This window comes from Chanodichthys erythropterus, chromosome 5 (assembly GCF_024489055.1).
Source record: "Chanodichthys erythropterus isolate Z2021 chromosome 5, ASM2448905v1, whole genome shotgun sequence".
NCBI classification, from domain to species: Eukaryota; Metazoa; Chordata; class Actinopteri; order Cypriniformes; family Xenocyprididae; genus Chanodichthys; species Chanodichthys erythropterus.
The window spans coordinates 17,295,289-17,317,651 of record NC_090225.1 but is presented as its reverse complement, the minus strand read 5'-3'; the positions used below and the strand labels follow the sequence as shown (position 1 = coordinate 17,317,651).

General features: G+C 37.5%; 1 protein-coding gene across 9 annotated transcripts in view; it reads left to right on the top strand.

The window, feature by feature from the left end:
- The window catches only part of kcnq5a (potassium voltage-gated channel, KQT-like subfamily, member 5a), a 148,840-nt gene that overhangs the window by 101,872 nt on the left and 24,605 nt on the right, over positions 1-22,363 (top strand). For all 9 annotated transcript variants that reach the window (XM_067386319.1, XM_067386321.1, XM_067386327.1 and 6 more), the window contains 6 exons: positions 13,637-13,727; positions 16,128-16,254; positions 17,723-17,898; positions 18,600-18,725; positions 19,875-19,985; positions 21,910-22,005. In XM_067386319.1, coding sequence (XP_067242420.1) covers positions 13,637-13,727; positions 16,128-16,254; positions 17,723-17,898; positions 18,600-18,725; positions 19,875-19,985; positions 21,910-22,005 — 727 coding nt within the window. The remainder of the gene's footprint in view (positions 1-13,636; positions 13,728-16,127; positions 16,255-17,722; positions 17,899-18,599; positions 18,726-19,874; positions 19,986-21,909; positions 22,006-22,363) is intronic.

Genomic DNA, 22,363 nt, shown 5'->3' with positions numbered 1-22,363 from the left:
TTATGTCTCTATGACAAAAAATGACGGAGCATTTTAAGTCTGTTTTGCTGCAATGTGAAAAAAATCCTGCAAAATGCGCCGGCGTGTTACCCGACTCCAGAGAGGTAATGTCATATTATGCCGCTTTCATCGTCGCTCAGATCGTCTTCAGAATCAGTGAGCGCTTGTTCATAAGCATCCGGCTTGTCAAAGAAGTACTTCAAAACGGATGACAATGACAATGACAGGATTTCATGAGTAGCAAGTAAACACAAACTATGTTGTTGTCCAAAGAGTTGGACTTAGAAGTGTTTGCAAAAAAAGCACACATGAACTGTTTTTGCACCAAAAGACAGTCAAATTTGTTAAATACCAATGAATTGACTAAAGTGACATTTTTGAAAATAAAGCATTTTAATAACTGACTGATAAACTTTTTTTTTTTTTTTTTTTTTTGCCATTAAAGTGAAATTACTGAACCTAAACATGGGAGCCTGTTAAAAAATGCTCATTTAAAAGAAAAGATCTCAGATGGACTTAGAGGTTTTTGCAATGGAAATCTTATATATATATATATATATATATATATATATATATATATATATATATATATATATATATATATATATATATATATATATATATATATATATATATATATATATATATATGTTAGTAGTACGCTACCTTTCAAAAGTTTGAGGCAAGTAAGATTTTTTTTAAGCAATTAAAGCAATTAATACTTTTATTCAGCAAGAATGGATTAAATTGATCAAAAGTGACAGTAAAGTTGTTATTTTGATCATTCTATTCATCAATCATGAAAAAAAAAAATGTATCCAGGTTTCTACAAAAAAATATTAAGCAGCACAACTATAATAATAATAAATTTTACTTGAGCACTAAATCAGCATATTACATTGATTTCTGAACGATCATGTGACACTGAAGACTAGAGTAATGACTGCTGCAAATTCAGCTTTGCCATCAGAACGATGACCATACTGTCTTAACCTGAAATCTACACAACACAGAAAAAGAGAGAGAGAGTGTGTGAGTGTGAGTGAAAAGCTTCCTTCTTGAACATGCATTAGCTTCATTTATGCCATAATGACTCTTTCTCTCCTCTTATCCCTCCTTCAAGCATGTCTAGAGTTCTTCCTATTTCTAATTTACCTGTGTAAACCAGAGGAAGCATGTCAGCACAGACAGCCGTGACAGAGTCTTTCCTGTGAACATTTGTGTTTGAGCACATTTGTGTGTTTAATGGAGCTAGTGGAGTGGGACCGCCAGCAGCGGCAGTAAGTGTGGGATTTCATGGTGTGGTTGAACTTTCTGGGGTGAATGAGTTCAAAGTGTTTGTGAATGATGGAGATTTCCATCTGTCTGAAGAAGTCTTATTGAGGAACGGAAGATCTCACTCACTAGCAGCTCAGTCTTTCACCTCTTGTTTGCCTAAATAATTTCTTATATATATTATGTCCTTGTGAATCAGCATGATTTCGTTTTTAATATGATATCTATTTTGCAGTTTTTTTCTTCTATGATAACGTTGGTTTAGAGCTGTGAAAAGCATTCATGGAAGACAGAGGAAATGAAATGTAGGATTTATGAAAAGAGGCACAGACAAGAGAATGTCTAAGGAGTGGAGTGAGTTTCAGTAGATGGGTAGCTGCTTGAGAACAGGTGAATTTGAGCTTGCTCTCCACTTTTACGGTTCAGTGGCTGCTATAAGCTCCTTTTGGGGTCCAGACTGATATGGAAGTGCAGGAACATCATGCAAGACTGCTTTTTTTTCTTCATCTTCTGTGTATCACCACAACACAGTAAGAGTCACGCAGTTATCTCCTCATTGCTCAGTGCTTGTCTTGAACCTCAGAGTAAAAAATCTGTAGAAGCGTCTGTTCTTTTGTCTCATTGCATGTATATTTTGGTAGTTGACATGTCCTGCATTGTGAAATGCTTTACTCCATCTACAACTAAACAGCATTTTGCCAAACTTACATGCGGCAGATACTTCTATTCAAAGAAACGCGTGTACTCTAGCATTCAGCATGCAGCTTTTATGTGCTCATTTTAATCAAAATATTCTCAAATATTCTTATAAATTCTTAATTTATTCATTTTAAATGTTATGGAATTCATATGTATTTTATAAGAAATGTAAAAAATAAATGTTTATTTATTTATTCATCACACTACAGAAACATTAACGTTTTTAACTAGGTTAAAAATGGAGAAGAATATAAATGGTGGCCTGTTACATTACATAAAATGTATACTTTCCCTAAAACATTTATTTAAATTTATTATTAATAAAATACTAAACTCTGTCCCTTGGTTTTCTAATTTGCAAGACATCTCTTTTGACTCTTTAAACTTGTTCTTTTGATTTTTGAACTTTTTCCACTCCATTTTCTTTTCTTTTTGTCTTTTTGTGATAGTTTGCTGTGTAGGACACATCTGGTTAGCACCAGCAACTGTAGAGCAAGATTGAGAGAATGAGACCCACTGAGGTAGCAAGGGAGTACAGGAGAGGCCGTTTGGTGTTTGATGAGAACCTGCTGCTGTTTCCTTGTATGCCAGGAGCGTTTATGAACCCTGTCAGCTGCTAGAGCTCACCAGCTTCCCCTGGTCTGGATCCTGTTAGTGCAGGATTTGTGCTCATCACATGGAAAACAGCTTGTGCCGATTCCTCCCACTCCTCCTAATGGTACCCAAAAGGGAAAGGAAAGGAAAAGACGGAGGGAGGGAGAGAAAAGAGGGTGAGCAAAACGTCTCCTGGCCCACACCTTCAAAGCCAAGCTATGCTGCATCATGGAAATTTGGCCCCGTTTCTCTAGCCATGCGGGTGACGTTCACTACACATAAGAATCATTACACTAAATCTCCTTTGTGTACTTTCATTTCTCCTTCTTGTACTCTAAGAAATGTTATAGGGTAGCTTATTTGACTACCTAACAGTTGCATCTTACAGCTTATGTAGCAAATTATACAAAAACCTTATGCTTTATAAAGTGAAAAAAAAAAGAAAAAAAAAGAAAATGAAAACTTTGTGTATACAACCAGATAACATCTCCTTCAAAGCTAATGTTAGGCTTGTACTATATTAGTTTTCTCCCTTTAACACATAATACACATAATTTTTTAAAGACATATTTTGTATAAAATAGTTTGGATGCTCTGAAATGATGCAAATTTCTTTGAATGCTAGTTGTCAAATGTTTGGGGTAAGTTTTTTTTTTTTTTTTTTTTAATAAATTTATACTTTTTTCAGCAAGGATGCATTAGTCAAAAGTGACCATAACGTTTTTTTTGTTTTTGTTTTTTGTGTTTTGTATACAAAAAATTTAATAAATATGGTTCTTTTTAACTTTCTTTTTAACTTTTAACTTTAATCCTGAAAAAAATGTATCATGCGTTCCACAAAAATATTAAGTAGCACAACTGTTTTCAACATTGATAAATGATAATAATGAGAAATGTTTCTTGAGCAGCAAATCAGCATATTAGAATAATTTCTGAAGGATCATGTGACACTGAAGACTGGAGTAATGATGCTGAAAACTAAGTTTTGCATCACAGGAATAAATTATATTTTAAATATATTAAAATAGGAAAAGGTTATTTTAAATAATTAAAATATAATTAAATTATGTAAAATTATTTTAAATTTATAATAATATAATAATATATTTATAATAATGCTTCACCTTTTTATTACAGAATTTGTTTTATTTACTGTTTATTTGATCAGTTAAATGCATCCTTCATGAGAATGAGATGCAAACCCTGAACAGTAGTGTACACAACAACATAAAAGTAAGTGTAAGTAAGAAAAGCAAAGACTTATAATTTATATTACACATTATATGCCTACACAGCAACAGTATGAAGGCATGATTTAGTAATGACCATCAACAATGACCGTCATAATATCAGTGATTGGTTATTTGAATGAATGATTGCAAATGATTATTTTCTTTCTATTACTTAAATGATTAAGTGTTTCCATTCACTTCAGTGAACTTTAGCTGGTGCTCTCGGGCTTTGGATGCCCTTGGCTGACTTGTGTTTTGTTAAGTAGTTGCTTAGAAATAAAACAGCGTGTTTCATCTAACCGATCAGCCTTGTAAGATACTTGAGGAGATTGTATAAACAGCAGGATTAGTTAATAGACTTTTGGCAGGGGAACATCCTGTCTGTTCCTGCTCCCTGTCCTCCTTAAGACAAACTGCTGGAGGCGGTACAGGGCGGCACGGCGTAGCTCATCCTCATCCCCACACTCCTCCCCGGTGAAGTGAGGCTCCAAAAGAAACCCAACTGCTGTGGTGTCTGGGAGCCTGCAGTTACGACAGGGCTGTTTGAACTTTATGGGCTTACAGTACATTGTGTTTTATTTGTCTATAAGGAAGAGATTAGGGAACAGCCTCCCTCTGTAAAAGTGCTGGGGGGATTTGTAGTAGGGAGCTCCGCTGATATTTGTGGGATAATGTGTCCCAAAGCTCCTAAAAAAAGACTTATACAAAGCTACAGTAGTTCACTCATTTAGAAAGTAGAATATAGAAACATTATATTGGATATTATAAAATATAAATATGTTAAACAAGGATATGTGTAACTGATAACTCTATGGACTATTGAACTCCTGTTTACACAGCATGTAAATTAGATTGAGCCCAGAACACATGATAATGTTAACAATATGATATTTTGATACACCGCATTCATTTTTATTATGATCAGGTAGCCTTTCAGTTTTAACAAAAGGTCACAAATCTGATTCAGCCTCTGTGTTGTAGCCAAAGCATCATATTGATGCAGCAGTGGCATAATGTGATCAGCTTCAGGACCATGGACAGCAGCATGCTTGATTAGACTGAACCTCATGTTAAAAAGACCATCATTTCTCACCTTACAGAGTTTCAGGTGTGTTCAGGCTTTGTGTCTGTTATATCTGATATAATATGGTGCCATATTTTGTTACTCTCTCAAATCTTTTACTTTGTAACAAAAAATGAAACATTTATTATTATTATTACTGTTGTTTGTGCAGCTTTCCAATCATGCAGAACAACGTGAAAGATTATGCAACGTTTAGGATCTATATCATGTTATATCAAGTACTTTGATACTAAGGGTTATACTCCCAATACTGAAAATAGAAACAGATTTACAGAAAAGTTTGGGAAGTCTTGCACTGAGACTGCATTTATTTGATCAAAAATACAGTAAAAACAGTAATATTGTGGCAATGGAGGCAAACTGCTGTAAAAATATGTTCAATTATTTTTATTTTTTTTCATTTTGCTTTTTGGTGGTCAAAGGTATGACAATGAATGTTCTTACTTTTGAAGATGGATCCCTGGATTTCTGTTCGATACTCATCTCAGTGGTTGTCCTCTTTCTTAAATGCTTAAATATGCTCAGCAGTTGCTGGTGGAAGAGCAGTAGATAAAATAATTTCATACATTAAGCATTATTCACAATGGTTGTACAGGAATTTATAAGTAGTTTGCATATTTGATTATGTTGTTGGAAGCCTGCATGCATGTACCTGCATTAAAGCAGTACTATAATGCCCCTTTTTAGAAGATTTAATAGTTTAAAAGGCTAGGTTCCCCAGAATGTGTCTGTGAACTTTCAGCTCAAAATACCCCATAGATCATGTATTTTCAGCTCAAAATACCCCATAGATCATTATAGCTTGTCAAATTTGCCCCTATTTGGGTGTGAGCAAAAACAAGCTGTTTTTGTGTGTCCCTTTAAATGCAAAAGAGGGCGGAGCTTTAATAGCTCGTGCTTCGGTTGCTCAACAACAACAGCCTTACGTTGTTCAAACCGGATTTGACACTAATAGAGAGGAAAAAGTTACAACTTCTAGAATGCATCTGGACATTTCTGAATGGTTAGTGGATAAATTTATGTAGTTGTTTTGGAGTTCAACTCATTGATTAGCATGTGACGTCATGTTAATCTTTTGTGCAAAACGAGTGTTGAATTGACCCTCCTTTGTGTAAAATGACAGCATGGTAACACTACTAAAGTTTGTGTAAATTTTAGGGTTAGTGATGCCACTAACCTGGGAAGAAGCTTGTTGTAGCCCCTACCAGCCGTTTTTTTGTAGTCCTTAAACAGTGAATTCTTTAAAGCAAAATATCTCCCTTTGCATTGAATTTTGAGCATCGTAACTTTGCAGATGTTGTTTATGCACTAACAGCAACATTACACTTTAAATAAAGTTAAAAAGGTAAAATCATAATCAACCACCCCTTTAAGACTTATATCTAAACCTTAGCAAGCTATTTTTAGGCTTCATCTTTAATCACTTCTACACACTGCCACCTCAAATAGCTGTATAGTCTGTTTGCTAGCAGTTAATATAGTTAATTAAAAACCCTAGTGCAATTTGAGAACAATTAAACTCCAACAAACTCCTCTTTTCCTGCCAAATTTAAGCATACGCCTGACTGGCCTGTGTTCTTTTTATAGTGCATTCATGGCTCCACTATATTGATATTTCTCAATTATTCTGGCTTTGTTCTAAACCCCTAACCCAAGTTTTAAACGTCTACAATTAATTCAGCCCGAACTGCTTACCAAAATCCGTTTAGACTGAACAAATTTCTATTTAAGGAAGTAAGATTGTTTTGACAATCTCACATTGACTTTAAACTGTTGTGACTGTTAGAATGGAATAGAATGTTCAGCATTCAAGAATCTGAAGTGTATTTGTTGTAATTGTTCTTGAATGGTATAGTGACTTCTAGCTGACAGAAAACAAGACTGGTGTTTCCTTCATGAAAAGCAAATATAATATGCTCTCTGAATTGCTTGTAGCTTGTATGCTGGTGTGCTAGTATCGAGAACTGGAATTTTCAGAGGAAACTGTTCAGCACCAGGTTAAGATAACAAAATTAGGGTGTATCACGCATGAGGTTTTTAAGTCAATCAGGTGGTTGCATACAATGCAGTAATGGCCAGTTTTGAGTATCTGCCTCACCTGGGCTTTACGGCAAGCTTTCGTTCTTATGTCTGGCTTCATTGAACCTGGAACAGCAATCTGCGGTTGTAGATGGCAGCCCTAATTATTCATGACGGGCTTGCATTCAGCCAGCCAGAGGAATGCCCAGGAATTTGGCAGACTGAAAAAGAAAAAAATCTTTAATTTAGCTCAGAATAACGCAAATATGTACACATATAATGGCTGATCATACATCCTGTTATCAAATTGGCACACACACAAACACATTGAGTAGCCTATCTGGAGTGCAAGTAATATAAGCATGTTCCCTTAAGTCTGTCTGATGCTGATCCATCATCCCTCTCGCTTTCACATGAATTCTGTATTTTTGCATGTGTTCAAGAAGGAATTCACAGTCAATTGCTGAAAGAAGTAAGGATCCTAGTGTCTTACTGTTCCAGTTTTGTCAGTCAAAGAAGTTGCTCTGTTGTGTTACCTAAATGTTTTGTTAGTCCAAGATTAGCTGAAAATACCTGAATTGGAATCTATCATTAGACTATAATATCGCTGTCTGGCTTTCAGCCCTATATATAACCTCTGGCTTTTATTATGTCAGGGCTGTGACATAATAAAACCCACCTACTGATTGAGTGTTATGGCTGTCAATAACCCTGGGCCCGTGTGAAGCTCTGGTCAGAGGTCTGAGTTGTGTTCTACAGTCTGTTCCAGCTGCAGTGGAAACAGCAGCCAGTGTCCAGACCTTCCTGTTCAGACGGAGCAGAACCATTAGAGGCTCAAGCCAAATCAGAGCCAGATGTCCACAGGCTATTTGTACAAGCCATTCAATAATTCATAGAACAGCCGTTATAATTCAGGCTGTATTGTGTTGTGAACGCTGGATTACTCATGTTATATTTTATATTAATCCAATGGAAAATGTATTGTCACATCCATCTTGTCAGGAACACAAAAGACTGACCTCTAAACCAGCCAACTGTCTGAATCAAAGGACCATCCTAATATTTCTTCTCTTCTCTTCTCTTCTCTTCTCTTCTCTTCTCTTCTCTTCTCTTCTCTTCTCTTCTCTTCTCTTCTCTTCTCTTCTCTTCTCTTCTCTTCTCTTCTCTTCTCTTCTCTTCTTGTTTCTGCTCATCTCATCCAATCTCACCTAATCTCATCTCACTTCTCTTTTTTCCTAATTTATTCTCATTTCTTTTAGTACCTCATCTCATTAACAGTCTCAAGGTTTTTCTTCACATAAGCTGATTTTTTTTTTTGCGTTTGGTGGTGTAGACCACAACAACGCCCTCTACCGTGTCATGTTTGGTCAGACGGTACACACTGCAGGTGGCCAAACTCATGGGGAAATAATTGAAATTCCAACTCTGATCATTGTCTGCCTGAATGCTCCTCAAACTCCTCAGAGCCTGCTTCAAAAACAACACAATCTCAGAGTCTCACACACATGGGAAAACAGAAACAGGTGTGCAGCCATTATATTCTACAGTACTATTGCTATCTTTATTATTTCTCGGTTGCATTGTAAAACAGCACCACGACAGAACCGCAAGCTGACATTTGCATACAGACACTCTCATGCACATTTACACGCACAGACCGCTGAATTGGTAGGTGGTTTCTGTGTTTTGTCTTGGCAATGGAAGAAGGTCCCTGGGGTTCAGAGCTTTGAAAGCTCAGATGTCTGAGTCTGTGGGAGCCTGGCGCTGTGAACACACTGCTCTGAATGCTGAAAGACACATTGTCTGGCCCGAGCGCTTAGCAGAGCACTGGTACCTGCAGCTGTTTGTTCAAAAAAGTCATTCCTTCCTGGTTTAATATTTTCATTTCCCCCTACATGCGAGAGATCCTTCAAATAGCTATGAATGATGTGTCTAGGTGCACGTATAGTGCAAAAGTCTGCGATTTCTTTCATTGAAACTATTGAATATTTTTATTTATGTTAACAAATATTCTTGCTTCCATTAAAGCACAGTGCTCGCAAATCATGCTGGATCACATGATACCCAATCTTGTGGAGTTCATGCAGCTTGAGTGTTGCTGTTATTAAAGTAAAAGGCAGTCAAACTAAATATTAACCCTGTTTCTTCACCGGACACGAGCGGCGTGACACGATGCGTCAAAAGACAATAGAACCTATTATAATCAGTGATATTCTCTACACTGGATGCGGCGAGATGCAACACAACAAATTCCTGACAGTAAACGGATTCCCCGTTCTATTTCTGACGTAGTCCAAGTGCTTTACAATGGTTGGTTTGTCACGTTCAGTGTAGACAGCTTTTAGCTGTTGTGGCCGTGGCAACGTTTGCGTCTGGTGTAAATGCGGTGTAAGAAATATTTGAATTATGAAATTCATGTACATTTTTCTATTAATTTTTTTACTCATTGTTATGCAGATAATATAATGGGTAATGAGAAAAAATATTAAATTAGAAAAGAGGAAACGGATGCATTTCACTTGTTGAGAAAAGACAAGCTGACTGCTGTATGTTTTTGTGTTGCTGCTACCGTTTTGCGTGTCTATTGGGTTACAGTAATGACTGTAGCAGAAGCACTTTTCTTATTGTGTGTGCGTGTGTACATTTGTCCGTATGCATGTTTAAATGCTATAAACATGTTCTAGTTGAGTAGCACGACACCCGTTTGAGCGTAATAGTTGTGGTTGTACCACCAGGATATGGAAAGCGCTATATCCTGCAATGACTCATAAACTCTGTCACGATCCAGTCTTTGGGGATTGTAATACTATGGAGTGTTATGAGATTCACAGAAGTCCTCACACTAACTAAAAGAGTCTGGCCCGTGTGGGTGTGCATGTGTTAGCCAAGCACTAAAAGGGTGAGGAGTAGGTCAGACAGACTGTGTCTCACAGACAAAAAGAGAAAAAAGACAGAAGAACAGGTTAGTGCTGTCAGCAGGACTTTGATAACAGCTGTTAACACAGTTACAGACAAATGCCACAACTAGTTTGTTATTGATCACAGACATAGATGCACAGATCATGAATATACACCCATCAAACTCTCTTTTATTTCATCTCTGATTTTGAAAGAGTATGATGCTTAGTTTAGGCCTTTTAGCAGTTATGCTGCTGCATTAAAGGTGCCCTAGATTCAAAAATTGAATTTACCTCAGCATAGTTAAATAACAAGAGTTCAGTACATGGAAAAGACATACAGTGAGTCTCAATCTCCATTGTTTCCTCCTTCTTATATAAATCTCATTTGTTTAAAAGTCCTCCGAAGAACAGGCGAATCTCAACATAACACTGACTGTTACATAACAGTCGGGGTGCACGCCCCCAATATTTGCATATGCCAGCCCATGATTGAGGCATTACACAAGGGCAGCCAGTATTAACGTCTGGATGTGCACAGCTGAATCAACAGACTAGGTAAGCAAGCAAGAACAATAGCAAAAAATAGCAGATGGAGCAATAATAACTGACATGATTCATGATAACATGATATTTTTAGTGATATTTGTAAATTGTCTTTCTAAATGTTTCGTTAGCATGTTGCTAATGTACTGTTAAATGTGGTTAAAGTTACCATCGTTTCTTACTGTATTCACAGAGACAAGAGCCGTCGTTATTTTCATTTTTTAAACACTTGCAGTCTGTATAATGCACAAACACAACTTCATCCTTTGTAAATCTTTCCAACAGTGTAGCATCAGCCGTTAGCCACGGAGCATAGCCTCAAACTCATTCAAAATCAATGTAAACATCAAAATAAACACTGTACTTACGCGATTAGACATGCTGCATGGCGAACACTTTGTAAAGATCCATTTTGAGGGTTATATTAGCTGTTTGAACTTTGTTTATGTTGTTTAAGGCAAGCACGAGCTCTTGGGGCGTGGAGCACGAGAGTTAAAGGGCCACACACCCTGAATTGGCTCATTTCTAATTATGCCCCGAAATAGGCAGTTAAAAAATGAATAAAAAAAAAAATCTATGGGGTATTTTGAGCTGAAACTTCACAAACACATTCAGGGGACACCTTTTACTTATATTATATCTTTTAAAAAAAAGTTCTAAGGAACCTTTAAAAATTATAGAGTAATCATTCAAAAATTTAAAGGGTTAGTTCACCCAAAAATGAAATTTCTGTCATTTATTACTTACCCTCATGCCGTTCCACACCCTTAAGACCTTTGTTAATCTTCAGAACACAAATTAAGATATTTTAGTTGAAATCCGATGGCTCGGTGAGACCTCCATAGGGAGCAATGACATTTCCTCTCTCAAGATCCATAAAGGTACTAAAAACATATTTAAGTCGGTTCATGTGAGTACAGTGGTTCAATATTAATATTATAAAGCTACGAGAATATTTTTGTTGCGCCAAAAAAAAAAAAAAAAAATTAGTAATTAGTGATGGCCAATTTCAAAACATTGCTTCAGGAAGATTCGGAGCACAAATGAATCAGTGTATCGAATCATGATTCAGATCACGTGTCAAACTGCCAACGGCTGAAATCATGTCACTTTTCAGTAGCTTTTAGTTTCATAGTTGTAGCAACAGGTTTGTTTATGGTCTGACAAATATGTAAATGGGCCATATGTTTTTGTAGCTTGGGATACTTTGTGTTACATCATCACCCCCTTTCGTTACTTCATAAGCACCCTCAGAACACCAGCTCTGTGTGTAGCCCATCGTATGTTGCAATATAGAAAATTTTATTTTTCTAAAGTTCATGAGTTAAGAGAGCAAATGTAGTAAAATGCACTACGTTGAAACTCTTAAGCCTACTATTGTGCAATGCAGAACCACATTGTGAGGCTCACAAAGTGAGAATTAAAGGTGCCCTAGAACTTTTTTTTAAAAGATGTAATATAAGTCTAAGGTGTCCCCTGTATGTGTCTGTGAAGTTTCAGCTCAAAATACCCCATAGATTTTTTTATTCATTTTTTTAACTGCCTATTTTGGGGCATAATTAGAAATGAGCCGATTCAGGGTGTGTGGCCCTTTAATTCTCGTGCTCCACGCCCCAAGAGCTCGTGCTTGCCTTAAACAACATAAAAAAAGTTCAAATAGCTAATATAACCCTCAAAATGGATCTTTACAAAGTGTTCGTCATGCAGCATGTCTAATTGCGTAAGTGCAGTGTTTATTTTGATGTTTACATTGATTCTGAATGAGTTTGAGGCTATGCTCCGTGGCTAACGGCTAATGCTACACTGTTGGAGAGATTTATAAAGAATGAAGTTGTGTTTATGAATTATACAGGCTGCAAGTGTTTAAAAATGAAAATAGTGACGGCTCTTGTCTCCGTGAATACAGTAAGAAACGATGGTAACTTTAACCACATTTAACAGTACATTAGCAACATGCTAACGAAACATTTAGAAAGACAATTAACAAATATCACTAAAAATATCATGTTAACATGAGTCATGTCAGTTATTATTGCTCCATCTGCCATTTTTTGCTATTGTCCTTGCTTGCTTACCTAGTCTGATGATTCAGCTTTGCACAGATCCAGATGTTAATACTGGCTGCCCTTGTGTAATGCCTTTCATAATGTTGGGATCATGGGCTGGCATATGCAAATATTGGGGGCGTACACCCCGACTGTTACGTAACAGTCAGTGTTATGTTGAGATTCGCCTGTTCTTCTGAGGTCTTTTAAACAAATGAGATTTATATAAGAAGGAGGAAACAATGGAGTTTGAGACTCACTGTATGTCTTTTCCATGTTATTTAACTATGCCGAGGTAAATTCAATTTTTGAATCTAGGGCACCTTTAAGTTAATATTGATACACAGTATATGTGTTGCTTAGAAGCTGCTTTCACTGGCAAAACAAGCCTAAGGTTCAGAGAGAGAGTGGAAAATTTCCCCACCTAAAAAATACCTCAGGTGGGAAAGAAATAACAATAATTTACGAACTTACAGAATAAGGTCCCTTTAACATAAGAGGGAGGTGGAGATGAAAAGTGAAATACAGAAGACAGTGTTGGATGTAAAAAAAAAAAAAAAGCTCCCAGACACAATGTACTGTATTTACAGGACACATAAGAACAGCATTTGCTGGAAGACACAGTGATGTCTGCTAGTTCACTCAGACAGCACATAACCACATACGGCTGCACGTCTCGCACAGCTGCATCTGCTTCTGAAGATGAAGAGTCCATCTCTGTTCTCAACCACCTCAGGCCAATGTTCTTAATAGCATGTTTATACAGTGTGAGAGCAAAAGAGAGAGAGGAAACAGGGAAGATACAGCATACTGCACCAGAGAGGCAGCAGGAGAAATCATGTACTGTATGTTTCTTTAAATAGCCCTCAGACAATAGCAGAGCCAGAGGGAGTGTGACATAGTTATACAAGACACACATCCATCATTAGCAAATTTTAATGATGCTGAAAGTGATGATCTGTTTCTGCACTGTGTCGTTCAGTTACGTCTGCAGCTGTTATGTCTACTGGTCAATCTCTAAAAGATCTGTAGAAAAGCACCACCGGATTTCACTGCTATCTAATGCCACTCGTAAAACTCTCAGATTCAGTAGATGTTCTTTGATGGGGTCCATCCTGAGGATTTGTTAAGGTGCTTTCACTCCAGAACAATGAAACCTTTAGTTTCAGCTCGCAGTTGCTCAGGTGAAGTCACACAGAACAGGATACAGTTACTAATGTTTTTTCCTTTTTTGTTCACTGGCAGGTTCACTTTGGTGTTTGGCTGTCTGGTTCTCTCTGTGTTCTCCACCATCCCTACTCATGTGGACTTCTCCAATCACTGCCTCCTTATACTGGTGAGACGCACACAAGCCTGCTGTACTCTATGCATAACCAAAATACACACCTGAACACTCAACATGAATTGCTGTTTGCCCATTTATTTCTGTAATGATGTATTTCAGAGTAAAACATGATATTAAAATGTTGGAATAGAATAGAAAATGTAGTGTGGTACTTGAGTTGATTGTATGGGGGGAAGTTCACTTAAACAGTCGCTACATAGCTATTGGGCTATTTGTTAAGATTATCCTACATGGCCTAAGTGATGTTATTGGGGACTACCGTTCAAAAGTGTGGGGTCTGTACAAAACATTCTTTTTTGAAAGAAATTAATTCTTTGATTCAGCGGGGACATATTCAATTGATCTAAAATGACAGTAAAGAGATTTTAATTTGAAATAAAAGCTGATCTTTGGCAAAATGTTTTCAACATCAATGTTCATGGATAATCTATATTCTGTTAGAACAGGGGAGTCCACTTACTCCAAATATGATGATAACAGCACAGAGGAAAGATATAGTGTTGGGATCACTGCTCTCAAAACAAGGTATCAAATGTCATTGTTGCTCTCTAATCTGGTGTTTCAAGATCCCTTCAAAAACTTTGTTCAGTACCTCACGTTAAAAGACGATTACTCGGATTAGTTTCATCCTTTCACTGAGATGTTTTGCTGGCTGATGGGATCCTCTCAGGTGACAACAGAAAGCAGCACGGTGCTTTTAGTGATTGAGCACCTCCGTCCCATCGGACTCTTGGCGGAGTGGGCCAAGGTGTTTCTGTTTCAGTTAAAGAGTCTGTATTGAGAGACATTCAGGGACTTTGAGCTGACCTGGCTGAAAGCAGGAGAGGATGGCGTCTACCCCACTGGTGGGAAAGCAGGACCTGCACAGCCTCCGTATCAGATAGTGCTCAGGATAAGCAAACAGTGTTGTGTCAAGCCGTGGGAAGCTCAGCTCGGCTGTCACAGTGGATCAGGACAGGACAGTTTAAAGCCTATCCCAGGCCTCTTACCCCTCAGAGATGGGGCAAATGTGAAATCTGACCTGTGAAAGGTTCATTTGTCCATCAACATTAACATTTTGAATATTCGAGATGCAAAGTATATCCATTCATGATTCTTGAGAAAGACTAAAACAAAACACAGTTTGCTTTGTTAGTTTATAAAATAGCAACATCCATCAGATCCATCAGAGAAGATTCTTTACACCTAGTTTTATTTGATTTTCTCTTTATGATCTTAAAATTATAAGACTATATTATGACCCATTAACCCTAAAACTAAATTGTGGCTCAAAATATATATAAAAATATATTATTAACAATGCTCGCTGGGTAGTAACTGATTATATGTAATCTGGATTACGTAATCAGATTCCAAAAATTAAAAACTTGTAATCAGATTATATTATTTTTTTTACTTATATATAAGTAAAAAAAAAATATATATATATATATATATATATATATATATATATATATATATATATATATATATATATATATATATGCTTATTGTATTGCTGTTTAGTTGTCTTCTGTAACTATTTTGAGGACCTTTTACTTAGCTACATAAGATAACCCAGTATTAGTTTTTGCTGAAGTATCGATAATTGTTAAATTTCTAAAATTACTCATATCATGAAATAAGATTTGATCTTATCACCCTCCAATAATTGTGTTAAATAATCGTTCAACATTGACCAAAATAATCGTGATTATGATTTTTAATAATTTTTTGATGCCATAATCGAGCAGCCCTACTTGTATGTTTTGACTTTTCACCTGATTGCAAGCGCATTTACTGTAGCATCAGTGAGCAGTTTAAAGTGCATTAGTTTCTCTATGAGAGGAGCAGTGTTATAAACTCTATGCAGACAGATGTTTCAATCAGGTGAAACCCTCTGTGAACTCAACTGGGGTTTATCTAACAGTGCAATTAGCAGGCACTAGGAATGTGGCAATGATGGATTAGCTGAGAGGTTAATTATGTTACAGTAGCTAGACATGACCGCAGCCTCCTGTGGTGAACCAGGGTGTGTGTGTGTGTGTGTATGTGGTCCTGGTAAACCCTATGTTATGGGGACAAAATGTTCCCACAAAGATGGCAATATCTGAAATCCTTTTCCTGTGGGGGCATTTTATGGTCCCTATGAGGAAAATGTTTTTTTTTTGTGATGGCTAGGTGGTTAGGGGATAGAATATACTATGGAAAGTCCCCATAAAACATAGAAACCCTTACCCAACATATGTATGTGTGTGTGTGTGCATTATTGATATATGAAATATATCCATGTCTAATTTCACACAATAAGCATATTTTGTACTTATTTTTTGTGAGATAGCTTTAATTCATTGCCATATTAATTGTATTCTTTAAGTGGTGCATCTGATAAAAGGTGTTTTTGATTTGCAGGAGTTTGTGATGATTGTTGTATTCGGTCTGGAGTACATCATTCGCATCTGGTCGGCTGGATGCTGCTGTCGTTACAGGGGATGGCAAGGACGACTGCGCTTTGCTAGAAAACCTTTCTGTGTCATTGGTAAGATTAAAAACATCTTCTGTGAGTGTGCTCTCCACCCGTGTACGTGTGTTTGTAGAGGGTGATGGATCTGCTGTGTTGGTGTGGATGTTGACAGATGCTCGATAGGCTAATGATAACACCTCTGCCCCGAATCGATGACTGACTCAAACATACATAATGACTGAAAGATTTCTGTTTTAATTCCTTCTTGAGGAAAAAAGAGTAATAACTAGGATTACGGGCAATGAGTAACCAGTGCTATTTATATTTATTACACATGTGGGGTATGTGGTTTTGTGTTGTATGAGGGTAATTTAGGCTTCAGTGTGAATATATCAGAGTTGTGTGTCACACACTGAACCTCATTTCCATTCATTAAGAGACAGAGTCCCATCAGAACCCCATCAGCTCTGTGACTAACTCTGAATTATGAAACAGAAAGAAAAAGGAAACAATTTTTCAACATTTATTCAGCATGTCCCATTAGAAACTGTGTAAAGTTCTTTGCATATTATATACATTGACAGACCCTTAATGAAGCACGCTGCCTTTTTGTGATAATCAACCACATCCTCTATTATTTGTTCTCTTTGCACACTAATATAAACATATTCATCTTCAACTTCATGTAACACTTTTTCATGGCAACACAGCAACTATTACATAAGTTTAATCCTTGCTGAATAACAGTAATAATTTATTTAAAAACATATCTTACTGACCCCAAACTTTTGAACATCAGAGTTTTTAGAAATGTTTTACACTGAACAAATCTGAGATCAGTAATCAAGGTGGTGGGACAAGAAAAGTAAAGAAAAATGTGCCTTTTATGATTTTTGTAGTTTCTTTATCATAATTTTTCGACTTCTACATTTTAGTATGGCTTTTGTTCACAAGGACCTTAAACAGCTGCATTCATTCCTATCTGTTCGTGTTCCTCAATGTTCCTCTTTCACCATGTAGCAACTTTCAAGTATTGCGAGATTCAAATTTCAAATAACAGACTTTTAGGAGGCCACTTTCAGAATGTGTGACACAAGAACAATCTTATTTCAAACCTCAAGTGTAACATTCAGCAGGAAAATATGACGGAGGTGATTTGAGTAAAGAACAATATTATCGCTGGTTAAGACATGCTGAGAGCTGGAGAGGTTTTTCAGTGTGCAGCAGAGCATTAGATATGCTGTTCTGTATGGCTGTGGCTTGCCTGCTCTCTCTTGGCCCCTCTCTATGTCTCAGGGAGAAAGACATAACAGACAAGTGAATCAGCCTTCATTTTTTTTTAAATATCTCTATCCCTGATGTCTCAGAGAGCTACTGAGAAATATGGCAAGCTTAGTTTATAGGTAAAAGGGATTCAGTGCTCTTGAAATGGATGGGTGGCCTAGTCCTAGTCCATTTATCAATATATTTATATTGTTCTATAGGTGTGAACTTATACAAATTATCATTGAATCTTTGCTCTCTCTTGTTTTTTGTGTTTCAGACATTATTGTGCTCATTGCATCCATCGCAGTGGTTTCAGCTGGAAGCCAGGGCAATATTTTTGCCACGTCTGCACTTCGCAGTCTGCGTTTTTTGCAGATCCTGCGCATGGTGCGTATGGACAGGCGAGGCGGTACCTGGAAACTGCTTGGATCCGTAGTCTACGCTCACAGCAAGGTATACTGAATACTATTTAATGGCAAAAATGAGTAAATGAGCTCAGGTCATGACATTGCGTGTGAGTTTTCATGTCGAGGCAGACATGTGACCCCACAATCAACCTTTCTTTCCAGCACCGCTTGGACTGAAACTCCATCCACGAGCTGCAGCCAAACCACACGCTTCCTCAGTCCTCAGTTACCCGCCATTTAGTGGAGAGATTAGGGGTCCCCGCAATGAATCATTATGGTCGATATAATAGCAGAGTTACTTATTTCTATCTCCTCTCAGGCTTAAGCGTTTACATTTTCCTGACATCTCTGATCAAACCAAAAAAAGCCCCCAAAAACAGATTAAACTAACCTGGTTTGTTTGTCTTTGCTAATTTAACCTGGATTAAACTGGTCCCCCAGCCTGATTTTTAGCTGATTTATCTGGATGCCATGCTGATCCCCCAATCTAACCAGCTGACAATCTCTTTAAAACTAGAAATATAAAAAAGGTTGAAAGTTTTAAATTACTGTATAAAACATGTTTTTCCAGCCAGGCCATGCTGGTTTTATCTGGTTTAAACTGGTCTTCCAGCCTGGTCCTCAGCTTAGCAGATCTCCCAACTTGAACAGTTGAAAGTTAATAATTACATTTCTGCTGGAAATATTCATATTTTTGTAGGTATTGCTTTATTTGTTGGATGATTTATATTGTAATGTTTGTTTCAGGAGCTTGTGACTGCCTGGTACATTGGCTTCTTGGTGCTGATCTTTTCTTCATTCTTGGTCTACTTGGTGGAGAAAGAATTTAACAAACAGTTCGCCACCTATGCCGATGCTCTTTGGTGGGGTACGGTAAGTCTACCTTAAATGCCTTAATGTCATCATTTAACTCCTCCGCAACCATATTTGTGCAGATTTTCCTTGAACTAGAGACAAACCCCCCCTTTTCATATCAATATAAAATCCATATAGAATCCATCCTCACAGTCTGGTTTTAGGATGCTCATTTATACGCATCGGCAGTTTCTCACTGTATTTCACATGTTAATCAATAAATGAGTTACAACCATAGGCCGTGACAGTGTTTAGTTGTTGTGGAACACACAGCAGGACTGGTCATGGTTCCTCACCAGCTGACTTAACAAATCAATGCATGTAATTTCCTGCTCCTACCAAGCACAAATGGAGCTGTTTCAAGGAGATGTGAGGTCAGTTGAGGGTATGGTCTTCTGCTGTAGAGTTTAGATGCAGAGACAAACCAGAGGTGGGCCAATATTAAGCTGCCACACTGTATTTACACTGGGTTGAGCCCAAGCCAGCGTCTGGAGCTGACAGGCAGGCTTCCGAAGAGGAAAACAGGAGAACGGGAGTCTGGCTTTGTGTGTGAGCTCCCTCACTCCTACTCTTTGCCTCAATATGCTGTGAAAGGCAGCAGTGCTCTTTGCATTTGACAAATCACTCACTTTTACTGGATGTGTTGAATTTGCTTTGGCCGGGCCTTTGTTTAAGTATCCCCTGCCTGCAAAAATCCAAAGCGCTCACTTATGAGTGTGGAAAGGAGTGCGAGATGTTAGACTGATCTTTTTTATGTCAAGCCACCAAAGTATTTCTCTTGCTGAAAGATGGATCTAATACTGTGCGTCTGTGTGGCCGTAACTTTAGAATACAACTTGGTTTAGCTTTGGTGTTTATGGGTGTTTATTATGGCATAAAAGACAGAATTTAGTGCGTGTTTGGTGGCCTTTGAGTTTCCAATGCATCCTAATCAGAATTCAATCTATGTTTGGTTATTATGTAGATGAAATCAGAGTGTGAGAGGTTACTATTCCTCCTCCATACATGAGTGAAGGTGATATGTGGAGTGTTAAAGTACACTGCGGTCCTGCAACCAGATGTATATTTCAATGCTGTCTGCCTGTGGGAAGTCAACAGTTTATGTGTAGCAATATGACCCTAGTCTTTTCAATGTATAAAAAAGGTTAACCCACATTCTTTCTTCAGATCACACTCACCACCATTGGATATGGGGATAAGACTCCACAGACTTGGACTGGACGGCTTCTGTCTGCAGGTTTTGCTTTGCTGGGCATCTCTTTCTTCGCTTTGCCTGCTGTGAGTAACCCCAAACTGATACTGTATGTTTAGGGTCTACTGACATTAGTGTAGATTGGGAAAAACAGAGCTTTATATTATAAATTGGTGCATAAATTGGAATTTAAAAGTATAGTGTATATTAAAAAATGGAAATTCTGCCATCATTTACTCTTCATTTACTGTTCTTCCAAACCCAAATGATTTGTTTTCTTTTATGAAACACTAAACACTGCTCTCTTCCATATAAAAATCCAAAAAGGGAAAAAAATGAAAACTATAAAAACTTTCATGTCATGAATTATGCACTACATTCAAATACTTATTTGCAGTGATTATTATTAATGATTTATCCATGCACATCATTATAGTTTTTAAAAATTCATGTGCTGTCGTAATCTTTAATAAAAAAAACCCATTGAAGCAAAGGTAGGCAGTTTCTGAGAGGCTAGCAATAGCAAGCTAGTTTTGAAAGCATAAGATCTCAACCTCCAAAGCCACGCCTCCTCCAAAATACATGAACGCGCACAGTCAGAGCAAAGCATCGTGAGAGACGTGTTAAATTACCTCACGTCTCAAAGCACCTAACATTTCAATAAAAATGATGGTAAGCATCTTAAGGCAGGAACACAACAAGCCAACGGTCGGCCGTTGGGAAGTTTTTCTTTGTCGGCCGACTAAGTTTTCTCAGTGTGTGTTCGAAATGTTGAATCGCCGTCGGTCTGTCGGGCCATCTGATCATTCTGATTGGCTGTTCAGATACTGCCACCTGCTGATACGGAAAGGCATTTCATCTCACGCAGGCTCAGAACTGACCTGCTACTTGGCCGTCAACTGTTTAGTGTTGGTTTGGTGTGTCAGGCCAACTTTGGACACAGACGCTGCCGACGTGAGCCAACCCCGCAGTCTACTTTTGTCTCCACTAGTTTGTCGGCGTTGGCTTGGTGTGTTCTGGCCTTTAAAGAGCTTTGACCAGACTGCCGCAGATTCATTTGGTCTACAACTCTGCATAGCCTCATGAAACGCATTGATGACATGTGATGTCTGCACGAGCAGGGTGCGTGGAGGTATGCAAATACATAGATTGACAGGCAGGCAGGACATCCTATCATTGCATTCAGACCAAATGCAGCAATTGGACGAACATTTTTTGGTCCTGAGACTTCCACAGAAGAGATATATACATTTTTTTTAATATTTAGACCACTTTTATTATTGACTGCTATCAGGATGTGAAGAGAGTTTCAACCAGTATAACAAAAAGTGTTTATGAAAAACATTGCCTACCCTAGCTTTAACATCTCTAATGACATCTCTTTTCTGATGACATGTGCACTGGCACAAGGGTTGGACAAGAATCCTTCCCCTCCAGCTACCTGTCACTTACATGATACAATACAATTTCAATACAATAGGGAATAAAACAATACAGAAGAAACCCATATTAATGCCTACTTTTCACAACATGGCCACTATTCTCTTTCAGATAGACATTTTGTGTTCCACAGAAAAAAATAAAGTCATGTGGGTTTCAAAATACATGAGAGTGAATAAAGAAATAAGATAAACAAGAAAAATAAAAACAAGCAAAGTAATTGTTCTGAGGTTAAGCATTAGGCTAAGCATTATTTTATGAAACTTTTCTTACCCTGACTCTTTAAATGATCTCACTTATGAGAGATGGAGATTTGTGGTCTTTTAGGACAAAACTTGAAATCACTAATAGCATTTTTGTGAGCCCAGGCAGACTGTTTGTGCTGTGATGATTTTTATGATGTGTTTGAGAACACACAGTATGTGTGGCTGTAAAGCCCCTCAGCGGCCTGTCTGACTCACTCTCATCAATTGTTCTGTAATTCTCTGCTCACATGCAGTCCCTCTTAGTTCAAATCAACGGATTGAACCTTAGTAATAAGGGACGTTTGTGTTCTTTCTGTGGGTGTAGGGTATTCTTGGCTCTGGCTTTGCTCTGAAGGTCCAAGAGCAGCACAGACAGAAGCACTTTGAAAAGAGGAGAAACCCAGCAGCCAGCCTGATACAGGTAAGCTCACCTCATTTGAAACTCTTGATCATTCAGACATTCTGAATGTAAGTAACTCTTCACATGCTGCTTCATTAGCATATAAAACAGAATAAGTATAAACCTTTCAGTGCTACTCTGTCCATGGCTAATGCTCAACTCTATTCAAGTTTCATAAATGTTGGTTGAAACCAAAAAATATTTTTTTTATGTATGATTTGCCCTATCCCGATTGATGCTCAAAGATCAGATTCACTAAACATACACGGCACACAGTTACCATGTTTAATATCAATATAATTTCTTGCCTGCAAATTTTATGAAGGAACATATAAACGACTATGTCATTTAAATTGCTTAATGTGACAGTTTAAATTGA